General features: G+C 35.4%; 1 protein-coding gene across 4 annotated transcripts in view; it reads right to left on the reverse strand.

Moving 5' to 3' along the window:
- Window positions 1-19,276, reverse strand: part of clip1a (CAP-GLY domain containing linker protein 1a) — a 74,130-nt gene that overhangs the window by 29,300 nt on the left and 25,554 nt on the right. For 3 of the 4 annotated variants that reach the window (XM_056458771.1, XM_056458773.1, XM_056458774.1), the window contains exons 8-14: window positions 19,025-19,085; window positions 12,541-12,645; window positions 6,456-7,346; window positions 3,522-3,617; window positions 442-499; window positions 282-365; window positions 24-180 (exon numbers count right to left, since the gene is read on the reverse strand). In XM_056458771.1, coding sequence (XP_056314746.1) covers window positions 24-180; window positions 282-365; window positions 442-499; window positions 3,522-3,617; window positions 6,456-7,346; window positions 12,541-12,645; window positions 19,025-19,085 — 1,452 coding nt within the window. The remainder of the gene's footprint in view (window positions 1-23; window positions 181-281; window positions 366-441; window positions 500-3,521; window positions 3,618-6,455; window positions 7,347-12,540; window positions 12,646-19,024; window positions 19,086-19,276) is intronic. The other variant, XM_056458775.1, reaches the window with a different exon arrangement.

Here is a 19,276-nt window from a genome sequence, read left to right on the forward strand (position 1 = left end):
GTCATGAATATGTTAAAACAGACCCCTCTTTCCGCTTGTTTTCCTCATTCAGCTTTGTTATGAGTGTCGAACTGTCTCCTGACGACTTCGTCATGTCCATAATGTCATTCTCAAGTTTAGTCTTGTCTTTGGTCAGCAGCACACACCGCTCCTCACTTGCTTTTAAACTTCTTTGTAAACCTTAAAAAACAAACGCATTAAGCATGCATAAATACATTTAAAGAAAGAAAAAACAACAACATTTTGTTTCATCCATGATTCATATTTGTCTAAAAACTGACCAGCAAGTTGACTCTTCGTGTCCTGTAATTCAGCAGAAAGTGATGTGCATTTGTCCTCCTTGTTCCTGAGCTCCTCTTGTAACTCTGAGAAAGATTCATATTGATAGTCATATTTCAAGGCTCTGAACATCAGATCAATCAGTGTAAATCATACACATACCTTGATTTGTCTGAGATGATTTGGCTTGATCGTTCGTCGTTTTTTCAAGATTCTGCTTCTAGAAAATGAAGAATGTGAACAGAGTTATCAAGGCAAGGCAAGTTTATTTATATAGCACATTTCATACACAGTGGCAATTCAAAGTGCTTTACATAAACAGGAATAAAAGAAACAAGTATAAGAGAAATAAAAACAAATAATAAAAATGGTAAAAATAAAAAAAATAAAATAAAATAAAATAAAAGCTGATAAAATGTGTTATAAAAGAATTAAAAAGAAGAGAAAAACATAGTAGTTCGATCTGTCGGATGTAGCACAGTGCTCATTCAGTAAAGGCACAGCTAAACAGATGTGTTTTCAGTCTTGATTTGAATGAGCCTAATGTTGGAGCACATCTGATCATTTCTGGAAGCTGATTCCAGCAGCGAGGGGCGCAGTAGCTGAAAGCCGATTCACCCTGCTTTGACTGAACTCTTGGGATTTCTAATCTATTTGATCCTAAAGATCTGAGTGATCTGTTAGGTTTGTATTCAGTGAGCATATCTATAATGTATTGAGGTCCTAGGCCATTTAGTGATTTATAGAGCAGTAATAATACTTTAAAATCTATTCTGAATGTAACTGGGAGCCAGTGAAAACACCTGAGGACAGGTGTGATGTGCTCTGATTTCCTGGTTCTGGTCAGAATTCTGGCCGCAGCGTTCTGGATGAGCTGCAACTGTCTGACTGTCTTTTTGGGAAGGCCAGTGAGGAGGCCATTACAGTAATCCACCCTGCTGCTGATAAAAGCATGAACAAGTTTCTTCACTGGAAACAAAGCATCTAATTCTTGCAATGTTTTTGAGATGATAGTATGCTGATTTACTGACTGCTTTGATATGACTATTAAAACTCAGATCTGACTCCAGAGTCACACCAAGATTCTTGACCTTATTTTTTGTTGTTTGACCCTTAGAGCCAAGGTACGCATTCACCTTGAGAACCTCATCTCTGTTCCCAAACGCAATCACTTCAGTTTTCAGTTGTTTAACTAAAGAAAGTTTTGGCACATCAAATACACTCATAATGTGGAGACAAATAAGTTTAAATGGTTTCTGATCAATTTATCATTATTTATTCCTCGTGTTGGCATGGGTTTCCTCCGTCTGCTCCGGTTTCCCCCACAGTCCAAACTCTATAAGTGAATTGAATTAACCAAGTTGGCCATAGTGTATGAGTGTGTGAATGAGTGTGTATAGGTGTTTCCCAGTACTGGGCTGTGGCTGGAAGGGCATCTACTGAATAAAACGTATGCTCGAATAGTTGGCGGTTCATTCCACTGTGGCGACCTCTGAAATAGAGACTAAGCCGGAGGAAAATGAATGAATGAATCAATGTTGATGCACTACTAACTGAAACAGAATGGGTTGTTTGCAATCACGTGGTTCTGGTGACGTGTGAAATTCAGGAGGGCAGGTAGTAAAAAACTGAATGGGAGACATAGAAGAAACTCCGTAGAGGGGAAAGTCCGTATTTTTGTGATTTAACCCATATTTCAATGGAGATTTAAATAGAAAATAACCACAAAAGTTGGGCATGATCCTTATATCATGAGGAGGGCTGAGTTTTCTACTGATCTAATATATATATATATATATATATATATATATATATATATATATATATATATATATATATATATATATATATATATATATATATATATATATATATATATATATGCCTGTCATCAAGGTGGTATATGCTGTACAAGCCATTATGTTACATGAAAAATACTATAGTAAATACTAGTGTTTGGAAACATACTATAGATAATTACTTAAACTGTCGTAGTAATTATATTATTGCTGTGGTACAACACAACGGTAGTAAACAAATTATTCAATAGGCTTCAGTTTTCTACGCTATAATTATACACCGTCACGATGCACCACAGTTTACACTAATAAACTGTAATAAATACTGTAACGTTAGTTTATACTACAGTATTCTGTAGCATTCATTAACCAAAAGTTGTACGGATTATACACTTTACTATGTGGTTCAAAAATATGGTTATTATAAATTACTAGTTTTTCACCCTTCGGATATTTTCCAGACATCACGAAATAACAGATGAAAAGCATACAAAAGCGTGAACGCATAGTCTACATAATTATTTACTTATTTTTGTCAGGGGAAAAACTCCACAATAATAACGTCTAGTTTTGTCGCAAGGTTTGCATTTCTTTTTTATTGTCGATGAACTTACCATCAACAAACATTCACCACTGCTGCGCATCTCGATGTTCACGTTACGGTTGATTATTCCGCCGAAACAAACAAAGACTTGGATTACAGCAAAACGGGATGAAGATTTCATTGCAGCGATTACATGGCAGGCTACGTTATTTATATTCTCCTGGTTTTTATAGAAGTGAGGTGGTGTTTGTATCTGATTTTTATAGAACACATTAACATATTTATACACATTGCTAGGCCTGTATATAATCTTTATTGGTGCTGTCAAACGAATTAATGCATTCAAGAAAAGTTTGTACACATGGATGTATTGAATAAATGTTTATTACATGCTGCCTTTTCTTCCGTTTTTCAGCCAGTTTCTTGAACTTTCCCCACTTTATGAGCAAAAACTTTTGGAAGTCTATAAAAGCTGTTTGGTATTTCTTATTTTGGCTGATTTAAACTATTATAAACGACACAAAACAGAAACATGTTGTTCTGATAGCGATTTCTATGTAGAAGAATCACTTCCGTCATCAATTATGTCTTGTGAAAACCTATATTGAGTCAGGGCCGGAGCTTTCTTTCTTTTTATTTCCTCCTGGTGAGGAGAGTATTAATAAGCAGTCTGGAAAAGCCATGGAAACCCTCAGTTGGACGTCAACAGAAGAAAGGAATAATCAGATTTTCATTGAAGATTACCAAACAAGCCATTTTTAGTGGATTAACTTGCACTCATTAATTATTCACCTTAAGATTAACAATGCAGAATAAACATTGTAAAATAAACATTGTAATTTTAAGCAGACTTTAAACTAGTTCACGGTTTCCATAAAGCTGCCATCACAGTAACTTACCAGCACACTAACTTCTTGCTCCAAAGAGCTCTTTTCCTGCAACAGGCCACTCAACTCCTGCTGTTTAACCTCTAGTGCTGAATTCAACTCAGTGACCTAAAACACGGTGAACCACCATAAATGAGGGAAATGACAGGGGAAAAACATGAGTGGTTACACACACAAACCCAAAAAGACAGAAACTTAAATGAAAGGTGATGGTAGAACACTGGTAATGTTTACATGGATGTATTATGCACTAGGGCTGCATGACTTGACAATAATAACTAGTTTATTCCTTTACGAAATGTTAAATGATCATAAAGTGCTCTTCTGTTTTATTGATAACTGCTTTTAATAACAAGAATGGTGAACGTCAAACATTAAAGTGCATTTACTAAATATGCAACAAATGAGTTTAATTAATTAAGACAGCCTCTGCTATTTCACAACTACACTAACACTTTAAATAGTCATGCAGCACTAAAGTATGCATAACGCACAAATGAAATGATCCAACAATAAGAATGAATGAATAGATTCAGTTTTCACTCTTAAGACCAAACCTGGAGTAAAATAATTTTTGATTCTGATTTAATAAATTATTATTTATTTGCAGATGCTATGCATGGGTATTTGTTTTGAAACAAAACAGATATATTTTTTATACCTATTTTAACTATGATAGTACTATTTTTTTTTTAAATAATTTTGGTTAATGAAAAATAAGCCAAGTAGGTATATTTTAATATTCCATAGATTTGTGAATACATTTTTTTTCATATATAGATTTATAAATAGGTACAAAAATTAGAAAGTGGACTTTAAAAACAAAGACGTCCCCATTAAAACCCATTTAAAACTCTAATATTGAATCCTAGTCACATTTAACCAAAAAAATAATAATAAATATTTTGTTGCTTTGGCATCAAAATTTGATCAGTCATTTAAAACGTGTCCTTTTTCGCACCATTTTCTCTTTTTCCTGTTTTCCGCTTTTGAGCACTGCAGACTAGATTCCAGGGCTCGACAATAAAAACTGCCTGATGGCCCGGGGCCAGTGTGCGAGACGCTTGGCACAGTAGACAGGATTGTTACTGACCCAAACTAAAGTTTAATTTGGCTGCGACTGTGTCAAATGCATGCAAGTACAGTCTTAGGGTGCTTTCACACCTAGATGTTTGTTTCGGAACCGGTCTCGTTTGCCCAGTTAGCGCGGTTCGTTTGGTGTATGTGAATACACCGCGCCAAAACAATCAGTGCGAGATCGCCTGAATGAGGTGGTCTCGGCTCGATTTCAACGAATTCTGGAGCGGATCAATTGTAGTGAGAAAGAAAATGATCCAACGAACCAGGCTATATCACAGTGTAATATGGTTGTGTATTAGAAATATATATGGCTATATGAAGAGAGAACGATGAGTAGGGCGGGATGTCATTCCTACTGGTAAATGTGCATTTCATGTCAAATATGAAAGAGAAAGCATGCTAAAATATTCACGAGTGCTGTTTATCCGTTAGGAAAATTGACAGAAATTACCATCGGATATTTTTTCCATAGTTTAGTCTTATAATATTTTGTATTAGGCCTATTGTTTTGTTCATTTCTGCACTGACACCTCGACAGAATGATCAACATTGATCTGCTTCATGATCTGACTGCAGTCTTGCTTCATCTGTTATTTTAACTTTTTTTAAATAGACTAATTCAATAGTTAGATTTTTACAACTGAAATGAGGCTATAAATGAAAAAAGTCTTACCTCTCTGATTTATATTTGGTGACTATGTCTTTAGGTGTCAAAATTAAAGTGCACATTTTTTACTTATAATATATATATATATATATATATATATATATATATATATATATATATATATATATATATATATATATATATATATATATATATATATATATATATATATATATATATATATATATATATATATATATATATATATATATATATATATATATATATTTTTTTTTTTTTTTTCAAATTTAGTTAGATCTAAATTGTAATTTTTCTTTAATTGTCAGTCGTATTTAAAGAAAAGTTATGCTGAATAAAAAGTCTATGTATATGGTTGTTTGGCTTTTGACACATTATTTAAAATATGTGGCCAAAAAAAAGCTATTAACTTCTTTTTTTTGTGGGGCCAGTGAAAATATTGGCAGGGCAAGTCGCAAAAAGCCAACTGGGCCAGTGGAAAAATCCTTAGCATTAACCCCTGGATTCAGCTCTGAAAACTGGACTGACAGTTTCAATTTACTAGAACTTCTCTGTTAAGGTGCTTTGACACAATCTACATTGTAAAAACGCTCTAGAAATAAAGATGAATTGAGAAATAATTAACTAGATTAATGTGGTTGTGTTGGTATGAATGTCAGAGTTTTTGTTTTGCATGTATATACCAAGAAATGTTTTTTTTCCTGCAACACTAAAGAAAATCTGCAGTGGCAATACGTAAACAAACTGTAATATAAAGGGTTAAAACGGTCTAAATGAATACATTATTTACAGGACTGGTGTCTGCAAAAAACAATATATCAGTGAAAGTGGCATCTGCCAACTTTGTTGTCCTCTTAGGACCTATGGGTAACTTATTTTAGATTGATGCATAAGAGTTAAAGAGATAATTCACCTAAAACTGAAAATTATGTCGTCATTTATACGGCCTTGTTATAGTGAAGATAGTGAGACCCATTGGCATCCATAGTAATATTCTTCCCTGTTTTGGAAGTTGATGGTGTCCAGCAACCAGCATTCTTCATATGTATTTTTTGTGTTCAACAGAAAAAATAAACTTATTAAAGGTTTAAAAACACTCGAGGGAGAATAAATTGGGTAACTTTCTGTTTTGGCGAATTATCTTTATAAGGGAGGTCTCATTTCAGAGTCTTTGCAGAGCAGACAAACCCTTCTATGTCGTCCATGTTAAACAGACTTACCTTTTCTTCCTGAGATCTGGCTTTGCTTTTCGCCTCTTCCACTTGGCTCAATAACTTCTGCATCTCTTGGTTCCCTTGACTTTGCTGTGTCTGCAAAGACTGAAGAGCTGTACTTTGCTCCAGAGCTTCTTGCACCTTTTCCTTTAACTGCTCGTTTATCTTGACTCCGGTGTCCTCCAGCTCTTTGACCCTGAGCTCCGCGGCGTGAAGCTTCCCTATGGCGTCCTCCAGCTCCACCAGGTGCTGCTCCTCTGCCTTCTCCAGACCGCTGCGGAGCATTTCAACCTGCCGTTCGTTCTCTTCGGTGACTTTCAGAAGCTGTGCTTTATGCTCCATACCTTCACCCATCCATCCCACTGCTTCAGAAGAATGCTTCTTAGCGAGCTCCTCCAACTCCAGTTTATGTGCTGATTTCAGCCGTTCCAGAGCATCCGACAATTCAGTTTTGCTTGCTTCATGGGAGGTTTTGAGCTCCTCCAAAACTTGCTGGTGCGAAGCCTCAACAGATTTAAGTTTATCGCTCCACTGCTCAACAACATTAGAGTTCTCTTCTTTAGATTTTGCAAGCTGAGCTAAAAGCTGCTCGTTATCCTTAGACAGGCGACTTGAGGAGGACTGGAGGTGCATCAGGGCTTCGCTGTGTGCTTTTTCTTGCGCCTCAAGCTTCTCGCGCATGGAGGACAGCTCTGCTTGGTGACTGTGGCTTTGCTCAGCCTGCTGGGAACGAATCAAACTGAGCTGCTCCTGCAGAGCGGCCACAGCAGAGTCACAAACCCCATCCTGACTTGAAAGCGCTTCCAATGACTTGCGGAGAGCAGCCGACTCCTTGTCCCTCAAAGAAAGATCACGCTCCAACTCCAAGATGCGGGACTTCTCTGAGACTGTAGCCACCTGAAAGAAGAAATAAATGACTAAACTATATGTGCTGTATGGATGTGTGAACAACGTATATGGATATGATCATCTTTTCAGGCTAAAAAGACATCCCACCAAGCAATTTTGTGTTTAAAGAGCCCCTATCATGAGTTTTTGAAAATGAGCTTTCATGCAGTGTGTAACACAGCACTCGGTGAATGGAAATATCCAGATTTACATCTGAAAGTGCACTGTGTTTAAAACAATTGATTCTTTAACGAAATAGTCGACTAAACAAATCGAGTTGAGTTCAAATCTTTTGCCTGAATGTGTCGACGTTGATACGGTACATCAAATATGCAGTGCCGGATCCGGTAAAACGTGAACGTGCCTTTCCCTTCAGACACTAGTGGAGCGCAGGGGATCACGAGAGACTCAACTGCGGGGAATAGAGGGTTAAAGTTCATTTTCACAACAACACCAGAGTATAGCCGACCAATGCTGTGTTTGTTCCTGTCATTTTTCTGATTTTTGATACAACAATCTACGCTAAAGCGCGAGAGTCGTCGGCCATTTGCAATTAAAGGAATGAGCAGCAGAGACTATCATGTATGGGACTTTGTCAGTAACTGTTACAGTTCGCATGGACCAGTTTCTTCTTCCTCCGGATCATAACATGTAAGTGTGATTAAAATTGTCGCCTCGTTTTCTGTAGTTTGCAAAATATGTATTTAATAGCATGTTTGTACTGCTTGTAATCACGTATCTATTATAGATCAGTGCTTGTAGGTCAGTTTCTCTTGTAAGTTTTTTTGAATTTGGTTGGTTTGATCGAGAATTTCTTTCAACTCAGCAACGTTCTCCTCCAATTCTCCAACTCACTGCTCTGCTTCGTTGACCTTTTCTGCCTTTGCGTTTAGGTCCATGTTAAGGCCATCTAGTTTTTGATTGACTTCTTGTTTAAAGTTGGTTAGTTTTCACGTCTTTTGTGAGAGAATCTTATAAGGCGGTTAAACCCATTTTAATATCCATCAGGAAATCCCTGATGTCCGTATGCATTGCTGCAATGCTAGCTGACAGGCGGTCCTGTCAGTCTCGGATTTTTCATCTGCTGATTTCTCTTTTTTTCAGGTTTCAATTGTTGTTTTGTCTAAGCCTTTTTGTTTTTGTCCCCCTCCATGTTATTTAAGTATAATTTAGGTTATCATATATGATGTAAAAAGGAAGATTAATACCAGTGTGTATGGGAGCGCTCTTTCTATGCTGCTACACGTGTCGACGCCAAACCGGAAAACCAGATCAGTGCTTATGTATCTCTCAGGTTAAATATGTATGGGGCTATCCAAATATTGCATCCAAAACCACGTTGAAAACCCGACGCTTGCTTCTTCCTTTACCGATTTAAATACGTTTTGTGTTTGCGATAGCCAGCTTTTTGTTGCTATGGTCACCATCAGCTGTTCCTCACACTTGCAGCGTGGTGAATTTTCAAATAGCTCTACTTTTGCCATTGTGTGAATTAATACTAAATGTGTGTCATTGTTATTACTTGGGGTTGTGGTTAAGAGTAGAGTAATATGCTGATGTTTAACTGCATTGCTTTATTGCATTCCTGCATTGGGCTCACACGTACTCCGCTACTTCATAACCGTGCCGGGCGTTTCTCTCTGTCTGGCGCTGAACCCAGTCCATCAATCACAACAGACTGGTTCATTGGCTTGGTAACAAATGAGTTGCTGAACGAATCATACAGGAGTCGTTGGGCTAATCAGATAAAAATAAACGCAGATTATAAGCAACCCAGGCTCATTCTGAGAACGTAGTCCCGGGGACGTTTCTGGAGACCGCGAATTACGTAGCCGGGGGTACGGCTGCATTTCATTTTTTTAAGCGAACGCTGCGGGGCGGTGTGACGCCGTTCCTTTCGGCGCTTGCCGGGCGCTCGCCTCCGTGTGGAGGGCTTTCCCGCTGCAACCAGTTTGTCCGGTTAGCTCTTCGTGTACTCTGGCGGACTCGAGGCGCAGAGAGGGGCTGACCACGACGACGGCCGGGTTCGAGTCCAGGGAAGAGCGGTTCCAGAAATCAGGTAAGAAAACAAAAACAAAATCCAAAAAATGAAGCGAACAAGTTCGTCACAGGGTGAGAATGTGGTCAAAATCCGAAAACGTGGTAAAAATCAGACGAGGGCTTTTCTTTTTCTCGACGGCTTTTGTGAATCGTTGTTGGTTGGGTTTAGGGACGGAGGAGGGTGGGTCAACCGTGCGACCGGCCAATCATCCTGTCATCCAGACAGACAGGCAGAAGGTCATTCTACAGCGGCCTCTAGCGGGTTTACGCGAGAACGGCGCGGGGAAAAAGTGCGCACAGCGGCCTCTCGCGGATTCGCGAAAACAAAAACTGCAAAAATACGTACCTCCCGGGACGTATTTCGCGGTCTCCAGAAACGTCCCCGGGACTACGTTCTCAGAATGAGCCTGGGTTGATTATAAGACAGTAAAAGTGTTTTTTGACCTTGCATGCAGATCAGCCTGTTGTTGGAGACCTCCAAAACCAAAATATGATCTTTTATAATGCATAATAGGGGCTGTTTAAACAATGTTTCATGGACATCTAAACATAGTCGTCGTAGCTAAAACAAAGCTAAACTTAGTCTGTCAGGCAAAATCTAATAGACATCTAACAATAGTCCATAAATATACTAGTAGTCAGTGCCTTCGGGATTTTACAGGGACATTTTATTTTAAATATACACAGCTTTTCTTAAAATCTAAGGCATAATTTGTTTAAATTATTGTATTTTACTGTGAAAATGCACAAAAATATGGCAAAATCTATCTTTTTGTGATCTCAAGAACCATTGAACTAGTCAACAAACACACGGAGACTAATGACTACAAGTGAACGTTGTTATTTAATGACTTTCTAGACTTTTTTTTGGACTATTGTTAGAAATCTATTAGATTTTGACTGACAGTCCAAATTTAGCTCTCTTTTAGCCAACACTTCTATGTTTAGACATCTATTACATATCTTTTAAATGCTTGTTGGGATTGTTAAACTAAAAAGGTTCATTTAAATATGGTTATTTCAATTTTTTATAAAAAAAAAGCACTAAAATTAGAAATCTAGGATTGACTGGGGTGGGATAATGAATTTTACTAAAGGGGAACAACTATTAATCCCATCTATTTTATAGTTTAATTGTATATTATATTTCACAACGCCCTAGAAACAACACAGAACACTGCCCTATTTCCTTAAATGTTCGCAAGTACTAGCAGTTAATACTTTAGCAACCACCTATAATAGCTTAACAATCACAAAATGATCCTTTAACAGGGTTCCCACATTGATTATAGTCTACTATAATGGTTTCTGGATGCAAGGTCTTTATCATAAACGTATAAAACTGGCACTTCTATACACTGCGGTAATAATAGATTTAAAGCTTTGTCACTACATCAGTGGTCACCAAAGATGGTGAACTATCTTTTATGAATCATTAAAAATACAGTCAAGCTTTAAAACTTAAGCATTAATTAATTTTAATGACCTTTTTTAGACCAAGTAAAGAAAGTTGTATTAATCTAAAAAAAGCAGAGTGGGCACTCTCTACGTTTTATTTTAATTTTACATAAAATGGATAATCTGCGCACGTAGAATTCCACAGATTTTTAGCCCATCATTAATTCTGTTTATTTACTTGTGTAAATCTATATTTATTCAGTTTTTAATTTAAGTACAGTAATATTATTGACTAATATGAAAATGTTCATCTGATTTATGTACAATGCAGTTTGTACAGTAATATCTTCTGTCTTTTAGTAGATATATTATATGAAAGGCCTGCTTTGTTTACCAGATAAAGTGAATCTAATTGGATTTGCATTTTAAACATTAAATAAAAGTTTAAAAGACATTATTTTTTATTTCAGATATTAAGGATTTAGTTATGATACTCCCAAAATAATTCCGCAGAAATCCACAGATTTTTACCAAAATTCTCTGCAGAAATAGCAAAAAACATCCGCAGATTCCGTCTGGCTATATTTATTAGTAAAGTTTTTCAGTTTTTTTTTTTTTTTTTTTAAGTTTTGGTTTCTGTTGTGAAATTTTGATTAAATCAACAACAAGCATCAAGCACACATCACTAAAAGTAATCTGCACTCAAAAAAATTGAGTAGTCATATCTGTCCTTGCATTTAGCATAAATGTAAAATGGTTTAGTTTCTCAGAAAATATGACCAAAAAAAAGGCTTTATTTTGCATCTCAAGTAAATAAATCTTAATTTAAGCATGTATAGATTTTTGTTCTGGGAATAAAAAAAAACTGATTAACGATATTCATATTTGGCAGTGCATTTAAAGTCAAGACTTTGAGAAATTTTAAAGGGATACACCCAAACATTTTAATTCTGTTATCATCTACTCATCTTCCAACTATTTGAGTTTCTTTCTTTTATTAAACCCAAAAGGAGATATTCTGAGGAAAATTTGTAAGCTGGTAGCCATTGTCCACCATAGTAATTTTAATTTTATACAAGGGAAATTAATGGCCACCAATGGGTAATCTTTTACACTTATTATTTTGTCTTCAATGGAAAAAAACAGATGAGCAAACCATCACTAAGCCCTTAAATCGTGGAAGGCCTTAAACGGATAGTTCACCCACACATCTTTTCCATAAAAAAACAAAAGAAGATTCAGAAATTTTTAAATAAAGAGGAAAAAAGTACAACAACAAACACATTTCCTACAGAAGTTGAACTCATTTTCATATAAAAACAGCAAAACCTCATTATTTATTTATTTGTTTTAGAATTTCTATGATTGTGGGAACCCTGGTATAAAAAAAATGTCTTCTCCAACACCTGTATGCACTCAAAAAATGGTGTTTGCCGTTTGTTCAATCCATTTAATTAAAATGAGCTGAAACAACTTAATCGTTTTATGTTCAATCCACTTAAATTTGTAAAAAATAATATATGCTAACTTAATTTCTTTATGTTGTCCCAACACAAATCGACTGTGTGAAATTTGTAATGCGTATTTAAAGATACATAAAGACACAATTTAGTATGTGTTAGTAATCATTCGTCAAATGAGTTATTATTTGTAATAATTGAAAACCATGCAGTGAAGACCCCCCATTAACACCCTGACATTAAAAAAAGCGTTGTGGCACGTCTCCAGTGACCCTTGACCCATAGCCCAGGTGAAGATCCATTACCCTAGAGTCTTCTAACTCCCTCTGGAGCTTCTCAGCTTTGGTCTTTTCAAAGAGAAGACTCTGTTCAAGCTCCTTAAGGAGGGCATGCTCCAGCTGCGTCTGCGTCTGTTAGTACAGAAAGGGTAGAGGAAAAAACACAACCAGTGCCACCATCACATGCCAGCCTGATGCAGAGAGATGAGGGGTGAGCAGGGGAAGGAGTGAGAACGTAACGCAGAATTAAAAATAAAAAAAAAGCAGAAGGAAACGGTGTGATAAAAAGCTAGTCAGGTCAATGAGGGGAAAAAGGTGTGGATTTTGTAGCAGAGCACCGGGTCAATGCGTATAAACATGCTGACGATGGCCAAACGAGTAAAAACACCAGACACCATGCAGCATTAAATGTGAATAAGGGTTAGGAACAGTAACAAAATAATGGTTAAAAAATACTGACCACATAAAGAGAGAAAGAGGAACAATAGGAGAAATCTGAGAACTGATTTATTCTTGATTACCGAGAACTAAAGCAAATAAAACATGACTGTACTGATCTAAAAAATATTAACTTTTATACATTATTGATTTGTTTGAATAGATCGATTTATAATCTCTTTCCCTACAAAATACCTCAAAATACTTTTAAAGGAACAGTCAAGAGGTAAGAAGTTGAGTTTTACCATTTTTAAATCCATTCAGCCGATCACTAGGTCTTGCGCTTTTAGCTTAGCTTAGCATAGATCATTGAATCAGATTAGACCATTAGCATCTCTCTCGATAATATTATATTAAGTGCCTTAAAATAATCCCCAGCACCAAATGTGCAAGCTCTACACTTGCACCAAGAGTTAGAATCTGCATAATAGCATTGTGCCTGCTTCTGTCATGGTACGGCAGCAAAGTTCCTTGATTATTACGCCAGAATGAGAATATAGTTTCTAGTCATATTGGTCTAGAAAATGTCAACTTTTAATTTTCTGTCAGTCTCAGAATATGATGTAACTACAGAAGAGTCAAGCTTTAAATAGTAAAATTATAAAAACTCTTTGCAGGGTTTCTGCAAATTTCACCAAATAAAATTTACGATTTTTTTAGGGGGTTTTTTACCTTTAATTAAGATAGGACAGTTGAGGTTACAGACAGGAAAGCATTAGGAGCAGAGAGAGGGGTGGGGTCGGCAAAGCACCTCGAGCCGGGAATCAATTTCGGGTCGCCGTGAGCACCATGGTGCTATATGTCGGTGCAAATACCAACTAGCCTATTGGCACCGACAATGTACGACTTTTTAAGACCATGAAGTATAACATTTCAGACTTCTATAGAGCTAAATGCTAAGGATTTTAAAATGGGCCGGCAGGGAAAAAAAAAAAAAAAAAAAAAAAAAAAAATCGAATTAGTCAGTCATTTCTTAGCAACATATTTCCATTAATGTCAAATCAAGCCGACCTTATTTGTTTACATCCTTTTTTTTTTTTTAAACATACAGTAACTTAAAACTCTTAAACTAAATGTGTACACAACAGATTGTTATAATATTAGTTATGGATAGTTTTGTTAAAAGTTTTATTGAGATGTGTTGTTGGTGATTGGATACGTGTTAAATCGATTGGGTAGCTTTACATAAAGAAAAATTAAGACCCGTTTAAAACGATTTAAGACCTACAACACAGCATTTCAAAGAATTAAGACTTTAAGGCCTTTTAAACATTAGACTTTTTAAACTTTAAGACACCAATGATCCCTGTCTTTGGTCATTTCTGAGTGAGATGCTAATGGTCTAATCCGATTCAATGATCTATGCTAAGCTAAGCTAAGCTAAAAGTGTTCCCACCAGATTCAAAGATCGGCTGAATGAATTAAAAAAAAATAATAAAAAATAAAAATAGTAAAACTCAGCTGCTTAGGAGTTGTAAAATGAGCCTATTTTCAAACTAAGTGGAGTGTTCCTTTAAGAGTGATTTCACACCCTTACATTTATGCATTTGCAGATTGTTTAAGCTCTTTAGTTTAGACGTATAACAATGTTTAAAAAAGTAGATATACAGCAACGTGCATCAAAGTTGTCCAATCAGGTCGAAACAATATCATTTCCTCCTCCTTTTTGTAACATTAGGTTCTGTGATATAAAATAGTCAACCAAGACTAAACTTACTGCCTTTTTTTGCACCTGCACAAAAACAAATAAATAAATATGGTCACACTTTATTTTGATGGTCCATTTGAGTATCAGTAGACTCTCTGCTTAATATCTGCTCATACTGCTCCTTCAACAGACATTTAACTGACTATAAGAAACTTAGCAAGTACATGTCATCTAACACTAACCCTAACCTAACAGTCTATTTATAAGCTAATGAGAATGACATGTAGATGCAATGTAACTTAAATTAAACAAACGGACCATCAAAATAAAGTGTGATCATAAATACAAGTGAAATTACGCCCCAAAGTAAGAGAGTAAAGTTTGAGACCATGTTGTACATTGCAAGAGCTTGATGATTGGCTTCAAAAATGTTGCTAAATTTGCATATTAAAATTCTACATTGCTGGAAATGTCACAAGTGTGTGCTGACATTCAGAGCATTCTGAAAGTATTCAAACCCTTTAATAGTTTCACATTCTGTGATGTATCAATCTTAAGGCCCATTTGCCCTAAGGGAAGTAGCTGGATTTGTGCTAATGCACATTTTAAAGCATGAAAAGCCAAATAACCTCATTAATAAAAGTCACATTAATGAAGTTTTTACAGTATGTTTGTGTGATGTGGTTTTGGAAAAAGGGTTCAAGTGAATAATGTGAGTGGAAATGTATTTGCATGTATTTATGATTATTACACCCATGTGACTCCTAATTCATGTTTGGCTTTTATTTTTTGGAAAGATTTTCAACATGTTAGGATGGAAACTAGCTGCTAACTATAATGAATTATACACTACCTGACAAAAGTTTTGTCATCTATCCAAGTTTTAGGAACAACAAATAATAACTTGACTTCTAGTTGATCATTTTGTATCAGAAGTGGCTTATATGAAAGGCAAAGGCCTCTAGATTACGCTTATTTTACCAAAATATAATACGATCATGCCTTGATTTTTAATTATTTAATTAAGACAGTAAGGTCTGACTTCGACAAAAGTCTTGTCACTTAACAGAAATAATGTCCAGTATAGAATATAAAGTCATGCTGCAGTGGAAAAAGAATGAATATTGTGTATGACTCCCATGAGCTTGGAGGACTGCATCCATACATCTCTGCAATGACTCAAATCACTTAATAATAAAGTCATCTGGAATGGCAAAGAAAGCGTTCTTGCAGGACTCCCAGAGTTCATCAAGATACTTTAGATTCATCTTAAATGCCTCCACCTCCATTTTACCCCAGACATGCTCAATAATGTTCATGTCTGGTGACTGGGCTGGCCAATCCTGGAGCACCTTGACCTTCTTTGACTTCAGGAACTTTGATGTGGAGGCTGAAGTATGATGAGCAGCGCTATCCTGCTGAAGAATTTGCCCTCTCCTGTGGTTTGTAATGTAATGGGCAGCACAAATGTCTTGATACCTCAGGCTGTTGATGTTATGCAGATCTCTCGCACACCCCAATACTGAATGTAACCCCAAACCATGACTTTTCCTTCACCAAACTTGACTGATTTATCTGAGAATCTTGGGTCCATGTGGGTTCCAGTAGGTCTTCTGCAGTATTTGTGATGACTGAGATACAGTTCAACAGACGATTCATCAGGAACCGATCTTCTGCCACTTTTCCAAATGATCAACTAGAAGGCAAGTTATTATTTGTTGCTCTTACAACTGGGATGGACGACAAAACCTTAGTCAGGTAGTGTATATATTTCTACATTTTCTAGAAAAATTAAACCACAACAATAACAATTTAGAAAAACAATATTATTTGGATCACTTTTCCCCTTTGCCCTAACTGAAACAGTAAAGCATGGCCATGAACAATTTCTATGACAAGCCAGAACAGATAAAATGTAAATGTGTGCGCCTTGAATGCAAAGTCACTTAGGATTAAATGATCTGTAGAAATGTGTGGTTCATATTTCACAGCTCGAAAGCCCAGGCCAATGTGACATTCCAGTGTTTCAAGCTATATTTTCATACTTTCAAATCTGTATTGGATAAAAGAGTGTAGATGAGAAGAAAATAAACACTTCATAAGTCTTCAAAATACATTTAAAGGATAGTTCAGCCAGAAATTCACTATAACAACACACAAAACAAGATATTTTGCAGAATGTTGAGCTGCCATTGACATCCATAGTAAAAACAAAAAAATACTATTAAGTCAAAATTCTTCAGTATATATTCCTTTGTGTTTAACAACGATGGGGTAAACAGTGACAGAATTTTAATTCTTGGATGAACTAAGCCTTTAAAAATGGGAAGAAAGAAGTCTGAATACTTTTAGAAGGCAATGTATGGTTACAAAGATCAGAGGACAGAAACATTATTAGCTGGTTTGAGTTAGAATCCTGTAAAACTGCATGGTTCCTAACAAACGGCACACTTCTGGTTTTAAAGAGCCTCAGGAAATGTATGTAGCGCACTAAAATGCATAGTCAAGGATGCAACTTGAAATGATTATTCTCAAAGTTTCTTTGAATGGATAAAAACAGTCTAAGAGTTATTTTTGGAAAAGTAGGTCAGGAGATGAATGCAACTCAAATGCATGATAATGAGATGTGGAAACAATCAATAAACCCATCATGAGTGCTCGATTCACCAAAAGAAGAAAACAAGACCTTTTTTTGTAAATATATGCTTTTAAAAACAAGTAAACTTTGGACATTGCTCTAATACACTGATGCCAATAATATGTATTATATTTTGAGTGTTATGTGTAACATGACTAAAATATATCACTCAATTCTCTTTCTAAAAATCTGTCAACCTTTCATAGATTATTTTAAAAGACATAAATTCTACAGGAAAAATTTTAATTGAAGAGGATTAGAGTCATTTAGATTAAAACCGAAGGTCAGTGTTTTGTTTTTATTTCTTAATTATTCTTTGCTGTTTATTTCTGTATTATTATTTTTTTTAATTCATTGTATTTATCTATTATTATTGTACTTGTGTGAGTACTGTTCGTATATTGTATGTCATTGTGTTTTAATGTTTAAAAAAACAATAAGTTTAAGAAATAAGAAATACCTGATATAGCTCAACCTGTAATGACTGAGCAAAGGGCTTTATTGCATTTTTAAAATCACCAAAAACAAGAGTTGCACATATTTTTGGGAAATGCAAAATGGCTCAAACTCCATTTAAAAGAAGTTTATTGAATCAAAACTATAGATTTAAAGTCACAACGGAAAGTAAAAGATTGTGCATAAACTCATGACGAATACAGGCATACTACAACAATGCTAATTTTGAATAAGACTTTCTTCAGAAGAAAAAATATATCAGACATACTGTGAAAATTTCTTTGCTCTGTTTAACATTATTTGGGAAATATAAAAAAATAATAATAATTCAAAAGGGGCGAATAATTCTGACTTCAACTGTATATCTAGCCCCTTTTTATTTTCTTTGAGTGTGCTTTATTTTCCTATCCTATATGCTTTGTTTATTTATTTGATCGTTGTAAATGTTGAAAATCAATAAACAAATATAAAATAATAATAATAATAATTTAAATAAGATTTTTTTTTTGTATCTTGTGCTCACCAGAGTAATATAATGGAAGTGGGGGGGTGGGGTGGGGGGCAGTAAAACACTAATAATTTTAGATTTAAAAATGTAGTTTATTCATGAATGTTCAGCAAAGCTACATTTTCAGCAGTAATCAGTCTTTCGTGACATATGATCCTCTTCTTATTTGCTCATTTGAAGCACAGTAATTAATTATGATTTATTATTATATTATTATCATCAGTTGCTCATTTCTATCGGGATTTTTCAATGAATATAAAGTTCAAAACAATAGTATTTCCTTGATGATGTCTTTAGTCACAATTTTAATGAAATTAAGATGTCCTTCATAACTTAAAGTAGTAATTCGTCTATATTTTCTCATAAACATTGCTTTGCTCCAAACTTTTGAAAGGTATTGAGTTTCCACAAAATATAAAAGTAGCAGCACAAGAGTTTTTAACACTGGTTGAAAATAATAATAACAATAAAATAAACCACACACACAACATTAGTTTATCACAATCATTTCTGAAGGATGATGTCACACTGATCATGTGACACTATAGTTGACTTACAGTAAGCTGCGGTCGCACTAGACGTTTGAACATGCAAAACTACTTCAATTGTGTGTTCTCTGAAGAACCATGAAAAGATCGCAAATGTTTAAAGTTTATTCTGTGATATTTAGAACATTAAATTCTTACATGCAGAAGAGTGAAACATTTCTTTGCATGAACGTCTTGTATTTCTGCTCTCCTGTCTGCAAATTCAATTGAGTGAAATCTAGCATGACTGCAGATTAAGGGCTAAATGTTGTAATAGAGCAAAAATCTGTAAATACCTCCAAATCTCCTTTGGTAATGCAAGCCTCCTCCACTCGAAACTGCAGATCCTCCACCTTCCTGTTCGGGACAATAAATCTTAATCATTTTCAGATTGCACGTGTAATTTATATCCATATGCTTACATCGCTCGAACTGCAATGTTTTTACAGGAAAAGAAAGAAAGGAAGGAAAAACTAAAAGGAACAAAAGAAAAATATGAATGAAAGTAAAAAACGAAAAAAAGAACAGAAAAAATAAAAGAACGAAAA

This window comes from Danio aesculapii, chromosome 5, assembly GCF_903798145.1.
Source record: "Danio aesculapii chromosome 5, fDanAes4.1, whole genome shotgun sequence".
Taxonomy (NCBI): Eukaryota; Metazoa; Chordata; class Actinopteri; order Cypriniformes; family Danionidae; genus Danio; species Danio aesculapii.